This window comes from Platichthys flesus, chromosome 11 (assembly GCF_949316205.1).
Source record: "Platichthys flesus chromosome 11, fPlaFle2.1, whole genome shotgun sequence".
In the NCBI taxonomy this organism is placed as follows: Eukaryota; Metazoa; Chordata; class Actinopteri; order Pleuronectiformes; family Pleuronectidae; genus Platichthys; species Platichthys flesus.
The window spans coordinates 3161160-3185467 of record NC_084955.1 but is presented as its reverse complement, the minus strand read 5'-3'; the positions used below and the strand labels follow the sequence as shown (position 1 = coordinate 3185467).

At 41.1% G+C, this 24308-nt stretch overlaps 1 protein-coding gene and 22 non-coding genes across 23 annotated transcripts in view; all 23 read left to right on the top strand.

Annotated features, from left to right (window-relative positions):
- Positions 1–24308, top strand: part of snap91a (synaptosome associated protein 91a) — a 130368-nt gene that overhangs the window by 76988 nt on the left and 29072 nt on the right. Inside the window, exon 3 of the mRNA XM_062399417.1 lies at positions 23360–23502. Coding sequence (XP_062255401.1) covers positions 23360–23502 — 143 coding nt within the window. The remainder of the gene's footprint in view (positions 1–23359; positions 23503–24308) is intronic.
- On the top strand, positions 528–598 carry trnag-gcc (transfer RNA glycine (anticodon GCC)). The gene has a single exon. It is a non-coding gene; the product is annotated as a tRNA-Gly (tRNA).
- On the top strand, positions 1364–1434 carry trnag-gcc (transfer RNA glycine (anticodon GCC)). The gene has a single exon. It is a non-coding gene; the product is annotated as a tRNA-Gly (tRNA).
- trnam-cau (transfer RNA methionine (anticodon CAU)) lies at positions 1910–1982 on the top strand. Its single transcript has one exon. It is a non-coding gene; the product is annotated as a tRNA-Met (tRNA).
- On the top strand, positions 2482–2552 carry trnag-gcc (transfer RNA glycine (anticodon GCC)). Its single transcript has one exon. It is a non-coding gene; the product is annotated as a tRNA-Gly (tRNA).
- On the top strand, positions 3028–3100 carry trnam-cau (transfer RNA methionine (anticodon CAU)). The gene has a single exon. It is a non-coding gene; the product is annotated as a tRNA-Met (tRNA).
- On the top strand, positions 3595–3665 carry trnag-gcc (transfer RNA glycine (anticodon GCC)). The gene has a single exon. It is a non-coding gene; the product is annotated as a tRNA-Gly (tRNA).
- Positions 4431–4501, top strand: trnag-gcc (transfer RNA glycine (anticodon GCC)). The gene has a single exon. It is a non-coding gene; the product is annotated as a tRNA-Gly (tRNA).
- On the top strand, positions 4977–5049 carry trnam-cau (transfer RNA methionine (anticodon CAU)). Its single transcript has one exon. It is a non-coding gene; the product is annotated as a tRNA-Met (tRNA).
- Positions 5544–5614, top strand: trnag-gcc (transfer RNA glycine (anticodon GCC)). The gene has a single exon. It is a non-coding gene; the product is annotated as a tRNA-Gly (tRNA).
- trnag-gcc (transfer RNA glycine (anticodon GCC)) lies at positions 6538–6608 on the top strand. Its single transcript has one exon. It is a non-coding gene; the product is annotated as a tRNA-Gly (tRNA).
- trnag-gcc (transfer RNA glycine (anticodon GCC)) lies at positions 9067–9137 on the top strand. Its single transcript has one exon. It is a non-coding gene; the product is annotated as a tRNA-Gly (tRNA).
- trnag-gcc (transfer RNA glycine (anticodon GCC)) lies at positions 10737–10807 on the top strand. Its single transcript has one exon. It is a non-coding gene; the product is annotated as a tRNA-Gly (tRNA).
- On the top strand, positions 11283–11355 carry trnam-cau (transfer RNA methionine (anticodon CAU)). The gene has a single exon. It is a non-coding gene; the product is annotated as a tRNA-Met (tRNA).
- trnag-gcc (transfer RNA glycine (anticodon GCC)) lies at positions 11849–11919 on the top strand. The gene has a single exon. It is a non-coding gene; the product is annotated as a tRNA-Gly (tRNA).
- Positions 13230–13302, top strand: trnam-cau (transfer RNA methionine (anticodon CAU)). Its single transcript has one exon. It is a non-coding gene; the product is annotated as a tRNA-Met (tRNA).
- trnag-gcc (transfer RNA glycine (anticodon GCC)) lies at positions 13797–13867 on the top strand. The gene has a single exon. It is a non-coding gene; the product is annotated as a tRNA-Gly (tRNA).
- trnag-gcc (transfer RNA glycine (anticodon GCC)) lies at positions 14632–14702 on the top strand. The gene has a single exon. It is a non-coding gene; the product is annotated as a tRNA-Gly (tRNA).
- On the top strand, positions 15467–15537 carry trnag-gcc (transfer RNA glycine (anticodon GCC)). The gene has a single exon. It is a non-coding gene; the product is annotated as a tRNA-Gly (tRNA).
- trnam-cau (transfer RNA methionine (anticodon CAU)) lies at positions 16013–16085 on the top strand. The gene has a single exon. It is a non-coding gene; the product is annotated as a tRNA-Met (tRNA).
- trnam-cau (transfer RNA methionine (anticodon CAU)) lies at positions 17960–18032 on the top strand. Its single transcript has one exon. It is a non-coding gene; the product is annotated as a tRNA-Met (tRNA).
- On the top strand, positions 19362–19432 carry trnag-gcc (transfer RNA glycine (anticodon GCC)). The gene has a single exon. It is a non-coding gene; the product is annotated as a tRNA-Gly (tRNA).
- Positions 20197–20267, top strand: trnag-gcc (transfer RNA glycine (anticodon GCC)). Its single transcript has one exon. It is a non-coding gene; the product is annotated as a tRNA-Gly (tRNA).

Here is a 24308-nt window from a genome sequence, read left to right as displayed (position 1 = left end):
TCTGGATTATTCATAGTTTTGAGAGCAACATTGGTTTTGGCCGAATGGCTTGGGACATTACATTTGGACTATGCAACAATTCATTTACACTCTGCACTCCATAGAGGGTGCAGTTGGAAAGGACGGGAAACTGTGGAGTCACTAAAGAGGAATGAAGGAACTAGCATTTGTGGTTCCCACTGTAGAAATGAAAGAGTCATTTTGCATTTCTGGTGAAAAGCAGAGCACCTGCAATATGGACGACTTGCAGGCCAAACCGTGTGGTACTTCTTTGCTATGTGCAGAAAATAGAGATTGACAGGAATGCAGACAGAGCCTCTGCACACCTATAGCTGCCATAACGCTGACAGGTGATCAACTTTCTAAAATTTAAGATTTCATATTCAGGAAGATTAACTGTCATTCCAAAACTTCAAAGGGGTCTTTGAAGTGGTTTGAACCTCAGATAAATTGTTCTGGCAGGGCATAGGGGTCCCTTATGAGTACTTTTTTCGAAAAACTCAAAATTGTAAGATAGGCATTTTCAAGCATTGGTGGTTCAGTGGTAGAATTCTCGCCTGCCACGCGGGAGGCCCGGGTTCGATTCCCGGCTAATGCAACAGAATTTCTTTAGCCAATGATTTATAACTCAAGAGTGGGTGTATTGTTCGCTATGTCCATACCATCCTTGTAGTCTAAGGCAATTTGGTATTGGTTCTGTCCTTTGTAGTAGAGTCCACATGGGCTGTTAGCCCAACCCTGCTCCAATTGGATTAAGATCATTGTTTTATAATGCTCACTTTTAAATGGTTTAAAATGACTGTACAAACACTGATATATGTCCTTATAGCTCTTGTTCTGGATTATTCCTAGTTTTGAGAGCAACATTGGTTTTGGCCGAATGGCTTGGGACATTACATTTGGACTATGCAACAATTCATTTACACTCTGCACTCCATAGAGGGTGCAGTTGGAAAGGACGGGAAACTGTGGAGTCACTAAAGAGGAATGAAGGAACTAGCATTTGTGGTTCCCACTGTAGAAATGAAAGAGTCATTTTGCATTTCTGGTGAAAAGCAGAGCACCTGCAATATGGACTACTTGCAGGCCAAACCGTGTGGTACTTCTTTGCTATGTGCAGAAAATAGAGATTGACAGGAATGCAGACAGAGCCTCTGCACACCTATAGCTGCCATAACGCTGACAGGTGATCAACTTTCTAAAATTTAAGATTTCATATTCAGGAAGATTAACTGTCATTCCAAAACTTCAAAGGGGTCTTTGAAGTGGTTTGAACCTCAGATAAATTGTTCTGGCAGGGCATAGGGGTCCCTTATGAGTACTTTTTTCGAAAAACTCAAAATTGTAAGATAGGCATTTTCAAGCATTGGTGGTTCAGTGGTAGAATTCTCGCCTGCCACGCGGGAGGCCTGGGTTCGATTCCCGGCTAATGCAACAGAATATCTTTAGCCAATGATTTATAACTCAAGAGTGGGTGTATTGTTCGCTGTGTCCATACCATCCTTGTAGTCCAAGGCTGTCTGGTATTGGTTCTGTCGTTTGCAATAGAGCAGTAGAGAATGGGCTGTTAGCCCCACCCTGCTCCAACTGGATAATATCATTGATTTATAATGCTCACTTTTAACTGGTTTAAAATGACTTTACAAACACTCATAAGTCATCTTCTTGTGACTCTTGTTCTGGATTATTCAAAGTTTTGACTGCAACATTGGTTTTGTCTGAATGGTTTGGGACATAACATTTGGACTATTTGGACACAGTGCTGTACAGCGATGTTCTAGATTACAAACATTTATCCCGAATTTTCCGACGTTGGATGCGTTTGCTTACTTGACTCACAAGTAGTCCTTCACATTTTTTTATTTTAAACATAGCTTTTTTTTTCTCACATATTTTCTCTGTCCCATCGGCCTCGTTGGCGCAGTAGGCAGCGCGTCAGTCTCATAATCTGAAGGTCGTGAGTTCAACCCTCACACGGGGCATGTGCCTTTTTACATGAGGTTTTGAGTGACCTTGTATTGCAGTGTAAAGCATTCATTTACACTCTGCACTCCATAGAGGGTGCAGTTGGAAAGGACGGGAAACTGTGGAGTCACTAAAGAGGAATGAAGGAACTAGCATTTGTGGTTCCCACTGTAGAAATAAAAGAGTCATTTTGCATTTTCTGGTGAAAAGCAGAGCACCTGCAATTTGGACTACTTGCAGGCCAAACCATGTGGTACTTCTTTGCTATGTGCAGAAAATAGAGATTGACAGGAATGCAGACAGAGCCTCTGCACACCTATAGCTGCCATAACGCTGACAGGTGATCAACTTTCTAAAATTTAAGATTTCATATTCAGGAAGATTAACTGTCATTCCAAAACTTCAAAGGGGTCTTTGAAGTGGTTTGAACCTCAGATAAATTGTTCTGGCAGGGCATAGGGGTCCCTTATGAGTACGTTTTCGAAAAACTCAAAATTGTAAGATAGGCATTTTCAAGCATTGGTGGTTCAGTGGTAGAATTCTCGCCTGCCACGCGGGAGGCCCGGGTTCGATTCCCGGCTAATGCAACAGAATATCTTTAGCCAATGATTTATAACTCAAGAGTGGGTGTATTGTTCGCTATGTCCATACCATCCTTGTAGTCCAAGGCTGTCTGGTATTGTTTCTGTCGTTTGCAGCAGAGCAGTAGAGAATGGGCTGTTAGCCCCACCCTGCTCCAACTGGATAATATCATTGATTTATAATGCTCACTTTTAACTGGTTTAAAATGACTTTACAAACACTCATAAGTCATCTTCTTGTGACTCTTGTTCTGGATTATTCAAAGTTTTGACTGCAACATTGGTTTTGTCTGAATGGTTTGGGACATAACATTTGGACTATTTGGACACAGTGCTGTACAGCGATGTTCTAGATTACAAACATTTATCCCGAATTTTCCGACGTTGGATGCGTTTGCTTACTTGACTCACAAGTAGTCCTTCACATTTTTTTATTTTAAACATAGCTTTTTTTTTCTCACATATTTTCTCTGTCCCATCGGCCTCGTTGGCGCAGTAGGCAGCGCGTCAGTCTCATAATCTGAAGGTCGTGAGTTCAACCCTCACACGGGGCATGTGCCTTTTTACATGAGGTTTTGAGTGACCTTGTATTGCAGTGTAAAGCATTCATTTACACTGTGCACTCCATAGAGGGTGCAGTTGGAAAGGACGGGAAACTGTGGAGATCCTAAAGAGCAATGACGTGCATTTCTGGTTCCCACTGTATAAATTAAAGAGTAATTTTGCATTTCTGGTGAAAAGCAGAGCACCTGCAATTTGGACTACTTGCAGACCAAACCATGTGGTGCTTCTTTGCTATGTGCAGAAAATAGAGATTGACAGGAATGCAGACAGAGCCTCTGCACACCTATAGCTGCCATAACGCTGACAGGTGATCAACTTTCTAAAATTTAAGATTTCATATTCAGGAAGATTAACTGTCATTCCAAAACTTCAAAGGGGTCTTTGAAGTGGTTTGAACCTCAGATAAATTGTTCTGGCAGGGCATAGGGGTCCCTTATGAGTACTTTTTTCGAAAAACTCAAAATTGTAAGATAGGCATTTTCAAGCATTGGTGGTTCAGTGGTAGAATTCTCGCCTGCCACGCGGGAGGCCCGGGTTCGATTCCCGGCTAATGCAACAGAATTTCTTTAGCCAATGATTTATAACTCAAGAGTGGGTGTATTGTTCGCTATGTCCATACCATCCTTGTAGTCTAAGGCAATTTGGTATTGGTTCTGTCCTTTGTAGTAGAGTCCACATGGGCTGTTAGCCCAACCCTGCTCCAATTGGATTAAGATCATTGTTTTATAATGCTCACTTTTAAATGGTTTAAAATGACTGTACAAACACTGATATATGTCCTTATAGCTCTTGTTCTGGATTATTCCTAGTTTTGAGAGCAACATTGGTTTTGGCCGAATGGCTTGGGACATTACATTTGGACTATGCAACAATTCATTTACACTCTGCACTCCATAGAGGGTGCAGTTGGAAAGGACGGGAAACTGTGGAGTCACTAAAGAGGAATGAAGGAACTAGCATTTGTGGTTCCCACTGTAGAAATGAAAGAGTCATTTTGCATTTCTGGTGAAAAGCAGAGCACCTGCAATATGGACTACTTGCAGGCCAAACCGTGTGGTACTTCTTTGCTATGTGCAGAAAATAGAGATTGACAGGAATGCAGACAGAGCCTCTGCACACCTATAGCTGCCATAATGCTGACAGGTGATCAACTTTCTAAAATTTAAGATTTCATATTCAGGAAGATTAACTGTCATTCCAAAACTTCAAAGGGGTCTTTGAAGTGGTTTGAACCTCAGATAAATTGTTCTGGCAGGGCATAGGGGTCCCTTATGAGTACTTTTTTCGAAAAACTCAAAATTGTAAGATAGGCATTTTCAAGCATTGGTGGTTCAGTGGTAGAATTCTCGCCTGCCACGCGGGAGGCCTGGGTTCGATTCCCGGCTAATGCAACAGAATATCTTTAGCCAATGATTTATAACTCAAGAGTGGGTGTATTGTTCGCTGTGTCCATACCATCCTTGTAGTCCAAGGCTGTCTGGTATTGGTTCTGTCGTTTGCAATAGAGCAGTAGAGAATGGGCTGTTAGCCCCACCCTGCTCCAACTGGATAATATCATTGATTTATAATGCTCACTTTTAACTGGTTTAAAATGACTTTACAAACACTCATAAGTCATCTTCTTGTGACTCTTGTTCTGGATTATTCAAAGTTTTGACTGCAACATTGGTTTTGTCTGAATGGTTTGGGACATAACATTTGGACTATTTGGACACAGTGCTGTACAGCGATGTTCTAGATTACAAACATTTATCCCGAATTTTCCGACGTTGGATGCGTTTGCTTACTTGACTCACAAGTAGTCCTTCACATTTTTTTATTTTAAACATAGCTTTTTTTTTCTCACATATTTTCTCTGTCCCATCGGCCTCGTTGGCGCAGTAGGCAGCGCGTCAGTCTCATAATCTGAAGGTCGTGAGTTCAACCCTCACACGGGGCATGTGCCTTTTTACATGAGGTTTTGAGTGACCTTGTATTGCAGTGTAAAGCATTCATTTACACTGTGCACTCCATAGAGGGTGCAGTTGGAAAGGACGGGAAACTGTGGAGATCCTAAAGAGCAATGACGTGCATTTCTGTTTCCCACTGTATAAATTAAAGAGTAATTTTGCATTTCTGGTGAAAAGCAGAGCACCTGCAATTTGGACTACTTGCAGACCAAACCATGTGGTGCTTCTTTGCTATGTGCAGAAAATAGAGATTGACAGGAATGCAGACAGAGCCTCTGCACACCTATAGCTGCCATAACGCTGACAGGTGATCAACTTTCTAAAATTTAAGATTTCATATTCAGGAAGATTAACTGTCATTCCAAAACTTCAAAGGGGTCTTTGAAGTGGTTTGAACCTCAGATAAATTGTTCTGGCAGGGCATAGGGGTCCCTTATGAGTACTTTTTTCGAAAAACTCAAAATTGTAAGATAGGCATTTTCAAGCATTGGTGGTTCAGTGGTAGAATTCTCGCCTGCCACGCGGGAGGCCCGGGTTCGATTCCCGGCTAATGCAACAGAATATCTTTAGCCAATGATTTATAACTCAAGAGCGGGTGTATTGTTCGCTGTGTCCATACCATCCTTGTAGTCCAAGGCTGTCTGGTATTGGTTCTGTCGTTTGCAATAGAGCAGTAGAGAATGGGCTGTTAGCCCCACCCTGCTCCAACTGGATAATATCATTGATTTATAATGCTCACTTTTAACTGGTTTAAAATGACTGTACAAACACTCATAAGTCATCTTCTTGTGACTCTTGTTCTGGATTATTCAAAGTTTTGACTGCAACATTGGTTTTGTCTGAATGGTTTGGGACATAACATTTGGACTATTTGGACACAGTGCTGTACAGCGATGTTCTAGATTACAAACATTTATCCCGAACAGTAGGCAGCGCGTCAGTCTCATAATCTGAAGGTCGTGAGTTCAACCCTCACACGGGGCATGTGCCTTTTTACATGAGGTTTTGAGTGACCTTGTATTGCAGTGTAAAGCATTCATTTACACTGTGCACTCCATAGAGGGTGCAGTTGGAAAGGACGGGAAACTGTGGAGATCCTAAAGAGCAATGACGTGCATTTCTGTTTCCCACTGTATAAATTAAAGAGTAATTTTGCATTTCTGGTGAAAAGCAGAGCACCTGCAATTTGGACTACTTGCAGACCAAACCATGTGGTGCTTCTTTGCTATGTGCAGAAAATAGAGATTGACAGGAATGCAGACAGAGCCTCTGCACACCTATAGCTGCCATAACGCTGACAGGTGATCAACTTTCTAAAATTTAAGATTTCATATTCAGGAAGATTAACTGTCATTCCAAAACTTCAAAGGGGTCTTTGAAGTGGTTTGAACCTCAGATAAATTGTTCTGGCAGGGCATAGGGGTCCCTTATGAGTACTTTTTTCGAAAAACTCAAAATTGTAAGATAGGCATTTTCAAGCATTGGTGGTTCAGTGGTAGAATTCTCGCCTGCCACGCGGGAGGCCCGGGTTCGATTCCCGGCTAATGCAACAGAATATCTTTAGCCAATGATTTATAACTCAAGAGTGGGTGTATTGTTCGCTATGTCCATACCATCCTTGTAGTCTAAGGCAATTTGGTATTGGTTCTGTCCTTTGTAGTAGAGTCCACATGGGCTGTTAGCCCAACCCTGCTCCAATTGGATTAAGATCATTGTTTTATAATGCTCACTTTTAAATGGTTTAAAATGACTGTACAAACACTGATATATGTCCTTATAGCTCTTGTTCTGGATTATTCATAGTTTTGAGAGCAACATTGGTTTTGGCCGAATGGCTTGGGACATTACATTTGGACTATGCAACAATTCATTTACACTCTGCACTCCATAGAGGGTGCAGTTGGAAAGGACGGGAAACTGTGGAGTCACTAAAGAGGAATGAAGGAACTAGCATTTGTGGTTCCCACTGTAGAAATGAAAGAGTCATTTTGCATTTCTGGTGAAAAGCAGAGCACCTGCAATATGGACTACTTGCAGGCCAAACCGTGTGGTACTTCTTTGCTATGTGCAGAAAATAGAGATTGACAGGAATGCAGACAGAGCCTCTGCACACCTATAGCTGCCATAACGCTGACAGGTGATCAACTTTCTAAAATTTAAGATTTCATATTCAGGAAGATTAACTGTCATTCCAAAACTTCAAAGGGGTCTTTGAAGTGGTTTGAACCTCAGATAAATTGTTGGTTTGAACCTCAGATAAATTGTTCTGGCAGGGCATAGGGGTCCCTTATGAGTACGTTTTCGAAAAACTCAAAATTGTAAGATAGGCAATTTCAAGCATTGATGGTTCAGTGGTAGAATTCTTGCCTGCCACGCGGGAGGCCCGGGTTCGATTCCCGGCTAATGCAACAGAATATCTTTAGCCAATGATTTATAACTCAAGAGTGGGTGTATTGTTCGCTATGTCCATACCATCCTTGTAGTCCAAGGCAATTTGGTATTGGTTCTGTCCTTTGTAGTAGAGTCCACATGGGCTGTTAGCCCAACCCTGCTCCAATTGGATTAAGATCATTGTTTTATAATGCTCACTTTTAAATGGTTTAAAATGACTGTACAAACACTGATATATGTCCTTATAGCTCTTGTTCTGGATTATTCATAGTTTTGAGAGCAACATTGGTTTTGGCCGAATGGCTTGGGACATTACATTTGGACTATGCAACAATTCATTTACACTCTGCACTCCATAGAGGGTGCAGTTGGAAAGGACGGGAAACTGTGGAGTCACTAAAGAGGAATGAAGGAACTAGCATTTGTGGTTCCCACTGTAGAAATGAAAGAGTCATTTTGCATTTCTGGTGAAAAGCAGAGCACCTGCAATATGGATGACTTGCAGGCCAAACCGTGTGGTACTTCTTTGCTATGTGCAGAAAATAGAGATTGACAGGAATGCAGACAGAGCCTCTGCACACCTATAGCTGCCATAACGCTGACAGGTGATCAACTTTCTAAAATTTAAGATTTCATATTCAGGAAGATTAACTGTCATTCCAAAACTTCAAAGGGGTCTTTGAAGTGGTTTGAACCTCAGATAAATTGTTGGTTTGAACCTCAGATAAATTGTTCTGGCAGGGCATAGGGGTCCCTTATGAGTACGTTTTAGAAAAACTCAAAATTGATGGTTCAGTGGTAGAATTCTCGCCTGCCACGCGGGAGGCCCTGGTTCGATTCCCGGCTAATGCAACAGAATATCTTTAGCCAATGATTTATAACTCAAGAGTGGGTGTATTGTTCGCTATGTCCATACCATCCTTGTAGTCCAAGGCAATTTGGTATTGGTTCTGTCCTTTGTAGTAGAGTCCACATGGGCTGTTAGCCCAACCCTGCTCCAATTGGATTAAGATCATTGTTTTATAATGCTCACTTTTAAATGGTTTAAAATGACTGTACAAACACTGATATATGTCCTTATAGCTCTTGTTCTGGATTATTCATAGTTTTGACAGCAACATTGGTTTTGGCCGAATGGCTTGGGACATTACATTTGGACTATGCAACAATTCATTTACACTCTGCACTCCATAGAGGGTGCAGTTGGAAAGGACGGGAAACTGTGGAGTCACTAAAGAGGAATGAAGGAACTAGCATTTGTGGTTCCCACTGTAGAAATAAAAGAGTCATTTTGCATTTCTGGTGAAAAGCAGAGCACCTGCAATTTGGACTACTTGCAGGCCAAACCATGTGGTACTTCTTTGCTATGTGCAGAAAATAGAGATTGACAGGAATGCAGACAGAGCCTCTGCACACCTATAGCTGCCATAACGCTGACAGGTGATCAACTTTCTAAAATTTAAGATTTCATATTCAGGAAGATTAACTGTCATTCCAAAACTTCAAAGGGGTCTTTGAAGTGGTTTGAACCTCAGATAAATTGTTCTGGCAGGGCATAGGGGTCCCTTATGAGTACGTTTTCGAAAAACTCAAAATTGTAAGATAGGCATTTTCAAGCATTGGTGGTTCAGTGGTAGAATTCTCGCCTGCCACGCGGGAGGCCCGGGTTCGATTCCCGGCTAATGCAACAGAATATCTTTAGCCAATGATTTATAACTCAAGAGTGGGTGTATTGTTCGCTATGTCCATACCATCCTTGTAGTCCAAGGCAATTTGGTATTGGTTCTGTCCTTTGTAGTAGAGTCCACATGGGCTGTTAGCCCAACCCTGCTCCAATTGGATTAAGATCATTGTTTTATAATGCTCACTTTTAAATGGTTTAAAATGACTGTACAAACACTGATATATGTCCTTATAGCTCTTGTTCTGGATTATTCATAGTTTTGAGAGCAACATTGGTTTTGGCCGAATGGCTTGGGACATTACATTTGGACTATGCAACAATTCATTTACACTCTGCACTCCATAGAGGGTGCAGTTGGAAAGGACGGGAAACTGTGGAGTCACTAAAGAGGAATGAAGGAACTAGCATTTGTGGTTCCCACTGTAGAAATGAAAGAGTCATTTTGCATTTCTGGTGAAAAGCAGAGCACCTGCAATATGGACGACTTGCAGGCCAAACCGTGTGGTACTTCTTTGCTATGTGCAGAAAATAGAGATTGACAGGAATGCAGACAGAGCCTCTGCACACCTATAGCTGCCATAACGCTGACAGGTGATCAACTTTCTAAAATTTAAGATTTCATATTCAGGAAGATTAACTGTCATTCCAAAACTTCAAAGGGGTCTTTGAAGTGGTTTGAACCTCAGATAAATTGTTGGTTTGAACCTCAGATAAATTGTTCTGGCAGGGCATAGGGGTCCCTTATGAGTACGTTTTAGAAAAACTCAAAATTGATGGTTCAGTGGTAGAATTCTCGCCTGCCACGCGGGAGGCCCTGGTTCGATTCCCGGCTAATGCAACAGAATATCTTTAGCCAATGATTTATAACTCAAGAGTGGGTGTATTGTTCGCTATGTCCATACCATCCTTGTAGTCCAAGGCAATTTGGTATTGGTTCTGTCCTTTGTAGTAGAGTCCACATGGGCTGTTAGCCCAACCCTGCTCCAATTGGATTAAGATCATTGTTTTATAATGCTCACTTTTAAATGGTTTAAAATGACTGTACAAACACTGATATATGTCCTTATAGCTCTTGTTCTGGATTATTCATAGTTTTGACAGCAACATTGGTTTTGGCCGAATGGCTTGGGACATTACATTTGGACTATGCAACAATTCATTTACACTCTGCACTCCATAGAGGGTGCAGTTGGAAAGGACGGGAAACTGTGGAGTCACTAAAGAGGAATGAAGGAACTAGCATTTGTGGTTCCCACTGTAGAAATAAAAGAGTCATTTTGCATTTCTGGTGAAAAGCAGAGCACCTGCAATTTGGACTACTTGCAGGCCAAACCATGTGGTACTTCTTTGCTATGTGCAGAAAATAGAGATTGACAGGAATGCAGACAGAGCCTCTGCACACCTATAGCTGCCATAACGCTGACAGGTGATCAACTTTCTAAAATTTAAGATTTCATATTCAGGAAGATTAACTGTCATTCCAAAACTTCAAAGGGGTCTTTGAAGTGGTTTGAACCTCAGATAAATTGTTCTGGCAGGGCATAGGGGTCCCTTATGAGTACGTTTTCGAAAAACTCAAAATTGTAAGATAGGCATTTTCAAGCATTGGTGGTTCAGTGGTAGAATTCTCGCCTGCCACGCGGGAGGCCCGGGTTCGATTCCCGGCTAATGCAACAGAATATCTTTAGCCAATGATTTATAACTCAAGAGTGGGTGTATTGTTCGCTATGTCCATACCATCCTTGTAGTCCAAGGCTATCTGGTATTGGTTCTGTCGTTTGCAGCAGAGCAGTAGAGAATGGGCTGTTAGCCCCACCCTGCTCCAACTGGATAATATCATTGATTTATAATGCTCACTTTTAACTGGTTTAAAATGACTTTACAAACACTCATAAGTCATCTTCTTGTGACTCTTGTTCTGGATTATTCAAAGTTTTGACTGCAACATTGGTTTTGTCTGAATGGTTTGGGACATAACATTTGGACTATTTGGACACAGTGCTGTACAGCGATGTTCTAGATTACAAACATTTATCCCGAATTTTCCGACGTTGGATGCGTTTGCTTACTTGACTCACAAGTAGTCCTTCACATTTTTTTATTTTAAACATAGCTTTTTTTTTCTCACATATTTTCTCTGTCCCATCGGCCTCGTTGGCGCAGTAGGCAGCGCGTCAGTCTCATAATCTGAAGGTCGTGAGTTCAACCCTCACACGGGGCATGTGCCTTTTTACATGAGGTTTTGAGTGACCTTGTATTGCAGTGTAAAGCATTCATTTACACTGTGCACTCCATAGAGGGTGCAGTTGGAAAGGACGGGAAACTGTGGAGATCCTAAGGAGCAATGACGTGCATTTCTGTTTCCCACTGTATAAATTAAAGAGTAATTTTGCATTTCTGGTGAAAAGCAGAGCACCTGCAATTTGGACTACTTGCAGACCAAACCGTGTGGTACTTCTTTGCTATGTGCAGAAAATAGAGATTGACAGGAATGCAGACAGAGCCTCTGCACACCTATAGCTGCCATAACGCTGACAGGTGATCAACTTTCTAAAATTTAAGATTTCATATTCAGGAAGATTAACTGTCATTCCAAAACTTCAAAGGGGTCTTTGAAGTGGTTTGAACCTCAGATAAATTGTTCTGGCAGGGCATAGGGGTCCCTTATGAGTACGTTTTCGAAAAACTCAAAATTGTAAGATAGGCATTTTCAAGCATTGGTGGTTCAGTGGTAGAATTCTCGCCTGCCACGCGGGAGGCCCGGGTTCGATTCCCGGCTAATGCAACAGAATATCTTTAGCCAATGATTTATAACTCAAGAGTGGGTGTATTGTTCGCTATGTCCATACCATCCTTGTAGTCCAAGGCAATTTGGTATTGGTTCTGTCCTTTGTAGTAGAGTCCACATGGGCTGTTAGCCCAACCCTGCTCCAATTGGATTAAGATCATTGTTTTATAATGCTCACTTTTAAATGGTTTAAAATGACTGTACAAACACTGATATATGTCCTTATAGCTCTTGTTCTGGATTATTCATAGTTTTGAGAGCAACATTGGTTTTGGCCGAATGGCTTGGGACATTACATTTGGACTATGCAACAATTCATTTACACTCTGCACTCCATAGAGGGTGCAGTTGGAAAGGACGGGAAACTGTGGAGTCACTAAAGAGGAATGAAGGAACTAGCATTTGTGGTTCCCACTGTAGAAATGAAAGAGTCATTTTGCATTTCTGGTGAAAAGCAGAGCACCTGCAATATGGACGACTTGCAGGCCAAACCGTGTGGTACTTCTTTGCTATGTGCAGAAAATAGAGATTGACAGGAATGCAGACAGAGCCTCTGCACACCTATAGCTGCCATAACGCTGACAGGTGATCAACTTTCTAAAATTTAAGATTTCATATTCAGGAAGATTAACTGTCATTCCAAAACTTCAAAGGGGTCTTTGAAGTGGTTTGAACCTCAGATAAATTGTTCTGGCAGGGCATAGGGGTCCCTTATGAGTCCTTTTTTGAAAAACTCAAAATTGTAAGATAGGCATTTTCAAACATTGGTGGTTCAGTGGTAGAATTCTCGCCTGCCACGCGGGAGGCCCGGATTCGATTCCCGGCTAATGCAACAGAATATCTTTAGCCAATGATTTATAACTCAAGAGTGGGTGTATTGTTCGCTGTGTCCATACCATCCTTGTAGTCCAAGGCTGTCTGGTATTGGTTCTGTCGTTTGCAATAGAGCAGTAGAGAATGGGCTGTTAGCCCCACCCTGCTCCAACTGGATAATATCATTGATTTATAATGCTCACTTTTAACTGGTTTAAAATGACTTTACAAACACTCATAAGTCATCTTCTTGTGACTCTTGTTCTGGATTATTCAAAGTTTTGACTGCAACATTGGTTTTGTCTGAATGGTTTGGGACATAACATTTGGACTATTTGGACACAGTGCTGTACAGCGATGTTCTAGATTACAAACATTTATCCCGAATTTTCCGACGTTGGATGCGTTTGCTTACTTGACTCACAAGTAGTCCTTCACATTTTTTTATTTTAAACATAGCTTTTTTTTTCTCACATATTTTCTCTGTCCCATCGGCCTCGTTGGCGCAGTAGGCAGCGCGTCAGTCTCATAATCTGAAGGTCGTGAGTTCAACCCTCACATGGGGCATGTGCCTTTTTACATGAGGTTTTGAGTGACCTTGTATTGCAGTGTAAAGCATTCATTTACACTGTGCACTCCATAGAGGGTGCAGTTGGAAAGGACGGGAAACTGTGGAGATCCTAAAGAGCAATGACGTGCATTTCTGTTTCCCACTGTATAAATTAAAGAGTAATTTTGCATTTCTGGTGAAAAGCAGAGCACCTGCAATTTGGACTACTTGCAGACCAAACCATGTGGTGCTTCTTTGCAATGTCGAGAAAATAGAGATTGACAGGAATGCAGACAGAGCCTCTGCACACCTATAGCTGCCATAACGCTGACAGGTGATCAACTTTCTAAAATTTAAGATTTCATATTCAGGAAGATTAACTGTCATTCCAAAACTTCAAAGGGGTCTTTGAAGTGGTTTGAACCTCAGATAAATTGTTCTGGCAGGGCATAGGGGTCCCTTATGAGTACTTTTTTCGAAAAACTCAAAATTGTAAGATAGGCATTTTCAAGCATTGGTGGTTCAGTGGTAGAATTCTCGCCTGCCACGCGGGAGGCCCGGGTTCGATTCCCGGCTAATGCAACAGAATTTCTTTAGCCAATGATTTATAACTCAAGAGTGGGTGTATTGTTCGCTATGTCCATACCATCCTTGTAGTCTAAGGCAATTTGGTATTGGTTCTGTCCTTTGTAGTAGAGTCCACATGGGCTGTTAGCCCAACCCTGCTCCAATTGGATTAAGATCATTGTTTTATAATGCTCACTTTTAAATGGTTTAAAATGACTGTACAAACACTGATATATGTCCTTATAGCTCTTGTTCTGGATTATTCATAGTTTTGAGAGCAACGTTGGTTTTGGCCGAATGGCTTGGGACATTACATTTGGACTATGCAACAATTCATTTACACTCTGCACTCCATAGAGGGTGCAGTTGGAAAGGACGGGAAACTGTGGAGTCACTAAAGAGGAATGAAGGAACTAGCATTTGTGGTTCCCACTGTAGAAATGAAAGAGTCATTTTGCATTTCTGGTGAAAAGCAGAGCACCTGCAATATGGACTACTTGCAGGCCAAACCGTGTGGTACTTCTTTGCTATGTGCAGAAAATAGAGATTGACAGGAATGCAGACAGAGCCTCTGCACACCTATAGCTGCCATAACGCTGACAGGTGATCAACTTTTTAAAATTTAAGATTTCATATTCAGGAAGATTAAATGTCATTCCAAAACTTCAAAGGGGTCTTTGAAGTGGTTTAAACCTCAGACAAATTGTTCTGGCAGGGCATAGGGGTCCATTATGAGTACGTTTTCGAAAAATTGAAAATTGTAAGCTAGGCATTTACAAGCATTGGTGGTTCAGTGGTAGAATTCTCGCCTGCCATGCGGGAGGACCGGGTTCGATTCCCGGCTAATGCAACAGAATATCTTTAGCCAATGATTTATAACTCAAGAGTGGGTGTATTGTTCGCTATGTCCATACCATCCTTGTAGTCTAAGGCAATTTGGTATTGGTTCTGTCCTTTGTAGTAGAGTCCACATGGGCTGTTAGCCCAACCCTGCTCCAATTGGATTAAGATCATTGTTTTATAATGCTCACTTTTAAATGGTTTAAAATGACTGTACAAACACTGATATATGTCCTTATAGCTCTTGTTCTGGATTATTCATAGTTTTGACAGCAACATTGGTTTTGGCCGAATGGCTTGGGACATTACATTTGGACTATGCAACAATTCATTTACACTCTGCACTCCATAGAGGGTGCAGTTGGAAAGGACGGGAAACTGTGGAGTCACTAAAGAGGAATGAAGGAACTAGCATTTGTTGTTCCCACTGTAGAAATAAAAGAGTCATTTTGCATTTCTGGTGAAAAGCAGAGCACCTGCAATTTGGACTACTTGCAGGCCAAACCATGTGGTACTTCTTTGCTATGTGCAGAAAATAGAGATTGACAGGAATGCAGACAGAGCCTCTGCACACCTATAGCTGCCATAACGCTGACAGGTGATCAACTTTTTAAAATTTAAGATTTCATATTCAGGAAGATTAAATGTCATTCCAAAACTTCAAAGGGGTCTTTGAAGTGGTTTAAACCTCAGACAAATTGTTCTGGCAGGGCATAGGGGTCCATTATGAGTACGTTTTCGAAAAATTGAAAATTGTAAGCTAGGCATTTACAAGCATTGGTGGTTCAGTGGTAGAATTCTCGCCTGCCATGCGGGAGGACCGGGTTCGATTCCCGGCTAATGCAACAGAATATCTTTAGCCAATGATTTATAACTCAAGAGTGGGTGTATTTTTCGCTATGTCCATACCATCCTTGTAGTCCAAGGCTATCTGGTATTGGTTCTGTCGTTTGCAGCAGAGCAGTAGAGAATGGGCTGTTAGCCCCACCCTGCTCCAACTGGATAATATCATTGATTTATAATGCTCACTTTTAACTGGTTTAAAATGACTTTACAAACACTCATAAGTCATCTTCTTGTGACTCTTGTTCTGGATTATTCAAAGTTTTGACTGCAACATTGGTTTTGTCTGAATGGTTTGGGACATAACATTTGGACTATTTGGACACAGTGCTGTACAGCGATGTTCTAGATTACAAACATTTATCCCGAATTTTCCGACGTTGGATGCGTTTGCTTACTTGACTCACAAGTAGTCCTTCACATTTTTTTATTTTAAACATAGCTTTTTTTTTCTCACATATTTTCTCTGTCCCATCGGCCTCGTTGGCGCAGTAGGCAGCGCGTCAGTCTCATAATCTGAAGGTCGTGAGTTCAACCCTCACACGGGGCATGTGCCTTTTTACATGAGGTTTTGAGTGACCTTGTATTGCAGTGTAAAGCATTCATTTACACTGTGCACTCCATAGAGGGTGCAGTTGGAAAGGACGGGAAACTGTGGAGATCCTAAAGAGCAATGACGTGCATTTCTGTTTCCCACTGTATAAATTAAAGAGTAATTTTGCATTTCTGGTGAAAAGCAGAGCACCTGCAATTTGGACTACTTGCAGACCAAACCATGTGGTGCTTCTTTGCTATGTGCAGAAAATAGAGATTGACAGGAATGCAGACAGAGCCTCTGCACACCTATAGCTGCCATAACGCTGACAGGTGATCAACTTTCTAAAATTTAAGATTTCATATTCAGGAAGATTAACTGTCATTCCAAAACTTCAAAGGGGTCTTTGAAGTGGTTTGAACCTCAGATAAATTGTTCTGGCAGGGCATAGGGGTCCCTTATGAGTACGTTTTCGAAAAACTCAAAATTGTAAGATAGGCAATTTTAAGCATTGATGGTTCAGTGGTAGAATTCTTGCCTGCCACGCGGGAGGCCCGGGTTCGATTCCCGGCTAATGCAACAGAATATCTTTAGCCAATGATTTATAACTCAAGAGTGGGTGTATTGTTCGCTATGTCCATACCATCCTTGTAGTCCAAGGCAATTTGGTATTGGTTCTGTCCTTTGTAGTAGAGTCCACATGGGCTGTTAGCCCAACCCTGCTCCAATTGGATTAAGATCATTGTTTTATAATGCTCACTTTTAAATGGTTTAAAATGACTGTACAAACACTGATATATGTCCTTATAGCTCTTGTTCTGGATTATTCATAGTTTTGAGAGCAACATTGGTTTTGGCCGAATGGCTTGGGACATTACATTTGGACTATGCAACAATTCATTTACACTCTGCACTCCATAGAGGGTGCAGTTGGAAAGGACGGGAAACTGTGGAGTCACTAAAGAGGAATGAAGGAACTAGCATTTGTGGTTCCCACTGTAGAAATGAAAGAGTCATTTTGCATTTCTGGTGAAAAGCAGAGCACCTGCAATATGGACGACTTGCAGGCCAAACCGTGTGGTACTTCTTTGCTATGTGCAGAAAATAGAGATTGACAGGAATGCAGACAGAGCCTCTGCACACCTATAGCTGCCATAACGCTGACAGGTGATCAACTTTCTAAGATTTAAGATTTCATATTCAGGAAGATTAACTGTCATTCCAAAACTTCAAAGGGGTCTTTGAAGTGGTTTGAACCTCAGATAAATTGTTCTGGCAGGGCATAGGGGTCCCTTATGAGTCCTTTTTTGAAAAACTCAAAATTGTAAGATATGCATTTTCAAACATTGGTGGTTCAGTGGTAGAATTCTCGCCTGCCACGCTGGAGGCCCGGATTCGATTCCCGGCTAATGCAACAGAATATCTTTAGCCAATGATTTATAACTCAAGAGTGGGTGTATTGTTCGCTGTGTCCATACCATCCTTGTAGTCCAAGGCTGTCTGGTATTGGTTCTGTCGTTTGCAATAGAGCAGTAGAGAATGGGCTGTTAGCCCCACCCTGCTCCAACTGGATAATATCATTGATTTATAATGCTCACTTTTAACTGGTTTAAAATGACTTTACAAACACTCATAAGTCATCTTCTTGTGACTCTTGTTCTGGATTATTCAAAGTTTTGACTGCAACATTGGTTTTGTCTGAATGGTTTGGGACATAACATTTGGACTATTTGGACACAGTGCTGTACAGCGATGTTCTAGATTACAAACATTTATCCCGAATTTTCCGACGTTGGATGCGTTTGCTTACTTGACTCACAAGTAGTCCTTCACATTTTTTTATTTTAAACATAGCTTTTTTTTTCTCACATATTTTCTCTGTCCCATCGGCCTCGTTGGCGCAGTAGGCAGCGCGTCAGTCTCATAATCTGAAGGTCGTGAGTTCAACCCTCACACGGGGCATGTGCCTTTTTACATGAGGTTTTGAGTGACCTTGTATTGCAGTGTAAAGCATTCATTTACACTGTGCACTCCATAGAGGGTGCAGTTGGAAAGGACGGGAAACTGTGGAGATCCTAAAGAGCAATGACGTGCATTTCTGTTTCCCACTGTATAAATTAAAGAGTAATTTTGCATTTCTGGTGAAAAGCAGAGCACCTGCAATTTGGACTACTTGCAGACCAAACCATGTGGTGCTTCTTTGCAATGTCGAGAAAATAGAGATTGACAGGAATGCAGACAGAGCCTCTGCACACCTATAGCTGCCATAACGCTGACAGGTGATCAACTTTCTAAAATTTAAGATTTCATATTCAGGAAGATTAACTGTCATTCCAAAACTTCAAAGGGGTCTTTGAAGTGGTTTGAACCTCAGATAAATTGTTCTGGCAGGGCATAGGGGTCCCTTATGAGTACTTTTTTCGAAAAACTCAAAATTGTAAGATAGGCATTTTCAAGCATTGGTGGTTCAGTGATAGAATTCTCGCCTGCCACGCGGGAGGCCCGTGTTCGATTCCCGGCTAATGCAACAGAATTTCTTTAGCCAATGATTTATAACTCAAGAGTGGGTGTATTGTTCGCTATGTCCATACCATCCTTGTAGTCTAAGGCAATTTGGTATTGGTTCTGTCCTTTGTAGTAGAGTCCACATGGGCTGTTAGCCCAACCCTGCTCCAATTGGATTAAGATCATTGTTTTATAATGCTCACTTTTAAATGGTTTAAAATGACTGTACAAACACTGATATATGTCCTTATAGCTCTTGTTCTGGATTATTCATAGTTTTGAGAGCAACGTTGGTTTTGGCCGAATGGCTTGGGACATTACATTTGGACTATGCAACAATTCATTTACACTCTGCACTCCATAGAGGGTGCAGTTGGAAAGGACGGGAAACTGTGGAGTCACTAAAGAGGAATGAAGGAACTAGCATTTGTGGTTCCCACTGTAGAAATGAAAGAGTCATTTTGCATTTCTGGTGAAAAGCAGAGCACCTGCAATATGGACTACTTGCAGGCCAAACCGTGTGGTACTTCTTTGCTATGTGCAGAAAATAGAGATTGACAGGAATGCAGACAGAGCCTCTGCACACCTATAGCTGCCATAACGCTGACAGGTGATCAACTTTTTAAAATTTAAGATTTCATATTCAGGAAGATTAAATGTCATTCCAAAACTTCAAAGGGGTCTTTGAAGTGGTTTAAACCTCAGACAAATTGTTCTGGCAGGGCATAGGGGTCCATTATGAGTACGTTTTCGAAAAATTGAAAATTGTAAGCTAGGCATTTACAAGCATTGGTGGTTCAGTGGTAGAATTCTCGCCTGCCATGCGGGAGGACCGGGTTCGATTCCCGGCTAATGCAACAGAATATCTTTAGCCAATGATTTATAACTCAAGAGTGGGTGTATTGTTCGCTATGTCCATACCATCCTTGTAGTCTAAGGCAATTTGGTATTGGTTCTGTCCTTTGTAGTAGAGTCCACATGGGCTGTTAGCCCAACCCTGCTCCAATTGGATTAAGATCATTGTTTTATAATGCTCACTTTTAAATGGTTTAAAATGACTGTACAAACACTGATATATGTCCTTATAGCTCTTGTTCTGGATTATTCATAGTTTTGACAGCAACATTGGTTTTGGCCGAATGGCTTGGGACATTACATTTGGACTATGCAACAATTCATTTACACTCTGCACTCCATAGAGGGTGCAGTTGGAAAGGACGGGAAACTGTGGAGTCACTAAAGAGGAATGAAGGAACTAGCATTTGTTGTTCCCACTGTAGAAATAAAAGAGTCATTTTGCATTTCTGGTGAAAAGCAGAGCACCTGCAATTTGGACTACTTGCAGGCCAAACCATGTGGTACTTCTTTGCTATGTGCAGAAAATAGAGATTGACAGGAATGCAGACAGAGCCTCTGCACACCTATAGCTGCCATAACGCTGACAGGTGATCAACTTTCTAAAATTTAAGATTTCATATTCAGGAAGATTAACTGTCATTCCAAAACTTCAAAGGGGTCTTTGAAGTGGTTTGAACCTCAGATAAATTGTTCTGGCAGGGCATAGGGGTCCCTTATGAGTACGTTTTCGAAAAACTCAAAATTGTAAGATAGGCATTTTCAAGCATTGGTGGTTCAGTGGTAGAATTCTCGCCTGCCACGCGGGAGGCCCGGGTTCGATTCCCGGCTAATGCAACAGAATATCTTTAGCCAATGATTTATAAATAAGTATGGTTCGCTATCTCCATACCATCCTTGTAGTCTAAGGCAGTCTGGCATGGTTATGTCGTTTGCAGTAGAGAATGGGCTATTAGCCCCACCCTGCTCCAATTGGATTCATATCATTGATTTATAATGCTCACCTTTAACTGCTTTAAAATGACTTTACAAACACTTATATGTCATCTTCTTATGACTCTTGTTCTGAATTATTCAAAGCCTTGACAGCAACATTGGTTTTGTCCGAATGGTTTGGGACATTACATTTGGACTATTTGGACACAGTGCTGGACAACGATGTTCTAGATTACAAACATGTATCCCGAATTTTCCGATGTTGTATGGTTACTTGACTCACAAGTAGTCTTTCACTTTTCCTCCTGTTTTAAATATAGTTTTTTTTTCTCACATATTTCCTCTGTACCATTGGCCACGTTGGCGCAGTAGGCAGCGCATCAGTCTCATAACCTAACCCGACCTTGCAACAATTCATTTACACTGTGTATTCCATAGAGGGTGAAGTTGGAAACGACGGGAAACTGTGGAGACACTAAAGAGCAACTGCAATTTGGACTACTTGCAGGCCAAACCATGTGGTGCTTCTTTGCTATATGCAGAAATTAGAGATTGACAGGAATGCAGACAGAGCCTCATGTTTCATTGTCTTTCCAAAACATGAGTGACATGAGAGGTACTGAAACTAAGAACTGAAGTCCAGGTAAGCAGCAAAGCTGATAATCTGACGACTAATTAGAGGCAGCAAATCAATACATGAAATCAAAACAATAAAACAACAGGTAAGGCGAAGAGCATTATAACACCTTATGTCCTTGTAACTTGTTACTTAGGGTTGGATTTAGCTTGATCAGAACTTTTCTGCTCATTATGTTGATCAACGACATCAGAGAGCACAGGTTTTTATAGAAGATTTTGCACATTATCAGACCTTCTTTTTATAGTCTTTCACTTGGTTGTTCACATGAAAGTCACGTTGATAAGAAAGGGGTCAAATCTTTATATCCTGATCTTGTGCAGGAGGACAACCAGAAGACTAATTTGAGGGAATAAGGATGAAAAAACAAAAATGTTACATTAGAGATTGTATCTTATATGAAAACATTTTGGAGGCGGTGTAACATCTCACTCTGTGGTGTTTCAGGTGTATCAGAGGCCGGTCTAAGTGTCTGTGGGGAAAAACAACAGCTATGATGAAAGTATTTCACCACAAACTTCAGCTCAGGAGGATTTGTTACAGGTCTCCTCACTGTAGTTGTGGGGCGGGTCAACGCCAAAAGTCATATTACTTTATTTGTACGCATTTGATACTGAATTATGATTTTGTTTTGAGTTTGTCTTTATATATTACAAAATATACCTCAATATTATTCATTGTGCTGTGTGTTGAATTATACCATACATGGAAAGGATCCAAGCATAGTGAGCCTCTGTGCTAACACTTGTCAAGGGCCACATACATGGCTGCCTTACACCCTATCTGTGTCTCTCTCACACTCAAACTCACAAATATTTAGTTGAGAAGGAACGTAGGGGTGGGAGGTGATTCGAGAGAACCCGCTGAATTGTTGCTCAGTATTTCAATCAGTTCTGAGACTCTCTCTCTCTCTCTCTCTCTCTCTCTCTCTCTCTCTCCAGTATTAGGATTTTATTCTACTGCATGTATCCAACACATTTTCCAATAAACTCATGCCAGTTCACAGTTGGACACATGAGTGATCTATTGAAAAGGGGTTTTATTAAATAGTTGATTCACATCAAACAGTGTTCGGCTGCTGTTTCCTTGTGTTTGGAATCTTCTTCAATAACAGATATAATTTGCTGCATATTATTTTCTTGCTGTACTCTTATTAGGAGATTTTGTCTCACAATCTGGCCAAAGCACAGAGAGAGAGAGAGAGAGAGAGAGAGAGAGAGAGAGAGAGAGAGAGAGACAGAGGCCAACAGACAGAGACTGAGATGGAGAGATGAAAAGCGTAGGATGATGAAGGCTGCTGACTCATCAGCCCTGTAGGAATTATCCTTCACATTCTGTGCGTGCATGTATGTGTTTGGCTACTGCCTTACTACTGAAGAGGACATGCACAGCAGTCATTACTGCACGATGAGGATGAGCATGATAGAGGAAGCAAATGAGCCAGCAGGCTAGTAGCATGACTGACAAAGCAAAGTGACCTTGAACGCCTCTCTTCCCATTGCTACTATGGGGCATTTTACTTTATTATCATGTAAAGAGAAACCTGTATTTTAAACAAACATAATAATTTACCATCTACATGTCTTTTGTCAGATAATAATTGGATCTGACAAAGATTCTTCAAGAACTTAGTTTAAATCTAAAGAAAACTCAGCACTTACAGGGGTTAAATAATAATTTAATAAATAATGAATGTAATTATCCCTCAAATGCATAACAATGTTTCTGAAATTAATTTAAATTCAAAAAAAAATTTAAATTTTTTTTTAAAAAAGTGGCTTAAAGCTCCATGTGTGAGGTGTACGAGGTGTGAGGTGTACCGGCATTTAATTCTTTATATGCCAGAACGAGAACAATTAAATTAACACCTGTCAGCAGGCTCCCAAACTGCTGGCAGTAAATGGGCAGACATGGAAATTACACTGGTAATAAAATAAATAAATGCCTATCTTACAAGTTGTCTAACACTGACAAAAAACATCTGGTTATAGTTTATAAGAGATGCCTCAGGTCTTTACACACAGAATAGCAGAGGGCGTTTCTTCACACAACTGACAATATCACAAAAGAAGCTGAACCTTCTTCTATTATCAGTCTTTAAATGGGTTGATGAACATATCTAAAAATATTTAATTTAATTTGCTTGCTTGATGAAACACTGACACTTACAAGTGAAAGTTGTGTGGCTGCAAATTGTAGGGATTAATTTCCTCTATTATGCGTCTTTTTGCCATTTAAAACTCACTTGTCTACCCTTTCCATCCTTCCACCATTTCCAGTGTGTACCTGTACTGAGTCTCTTCCCTATACATATCCACTATCTGACCATGTTCCTTCTCTTCTCTGTGCTTATCAGACCTGATCCAGGCCACCCAGGATTCCACTGTGAACGTCCCCCAGATGGCCGATACACTGATGGAGAGGGCCGGCAACGCCAGCTGGGTGGTGGTTTTCAAAGCCCTGATCACCACGCACCACCTCATGGTGCAAGGCAACGAGGTGAGCTTATAACAAAATTACATACAACCCAATGTTTATGGATGAATGAAGTTTTTTACCTGAGCTGTTGCCGCAGCATTTTCCTCAATGGCCTCCATGGAATAAACAAAGGGACTGACCTTCTGTTTCCGACCTCCTGACCCATTTTATGTCCTCACAGCTGAAGAAAGGCAAAGGCTCTGAATTTACAGCAAGGGATAACTCAGAGAGATAAACAGATGGTGTTTTACTGCCCATTAAATGATCTAATCTACCACTGAAATGTAGATAACAAAGGCGTGGGGGAAGCTATTGATACAGCACTGTAAGAGAGAAGATATTGTATGTTGAAATATTCAATAAGAGAGTGCAAGAGAATGACCAATGGAGAATGAGAAGACAAAGAGAGAGATCAAGTTATCATCTCATTTAGTCATTCATTCAGGTTCCATATCTTCTATTCCCTATTCCTTATTCCTTCCGTTGGCCTTGCCAGTACATAGAGCAGGAAAGATGGCTAGTGGAGGTTTAATGGTATGAATATAATAGCATTAACATTTCCATTCGTTACAGCAGGTATCCGGGTAAAAGGGGATGTGTGCTTATGTTTCCATGGGCCACAGTCGGATACTCTGGCCCTTCACACGCACACTGATAAGATCACCCTGTGAGTGAAAATGTGTTAATGTGTTGATTTATATTGAAAAAGGCGATATTATCTTTACATGGTACGTACATTAACAAGGACTACTGTAGTGTTCTTGATGATAATAGATGTAATACTGAATTGACTTGTTGAAAGAAAGAGAACGAGAGAATGAAAGCGA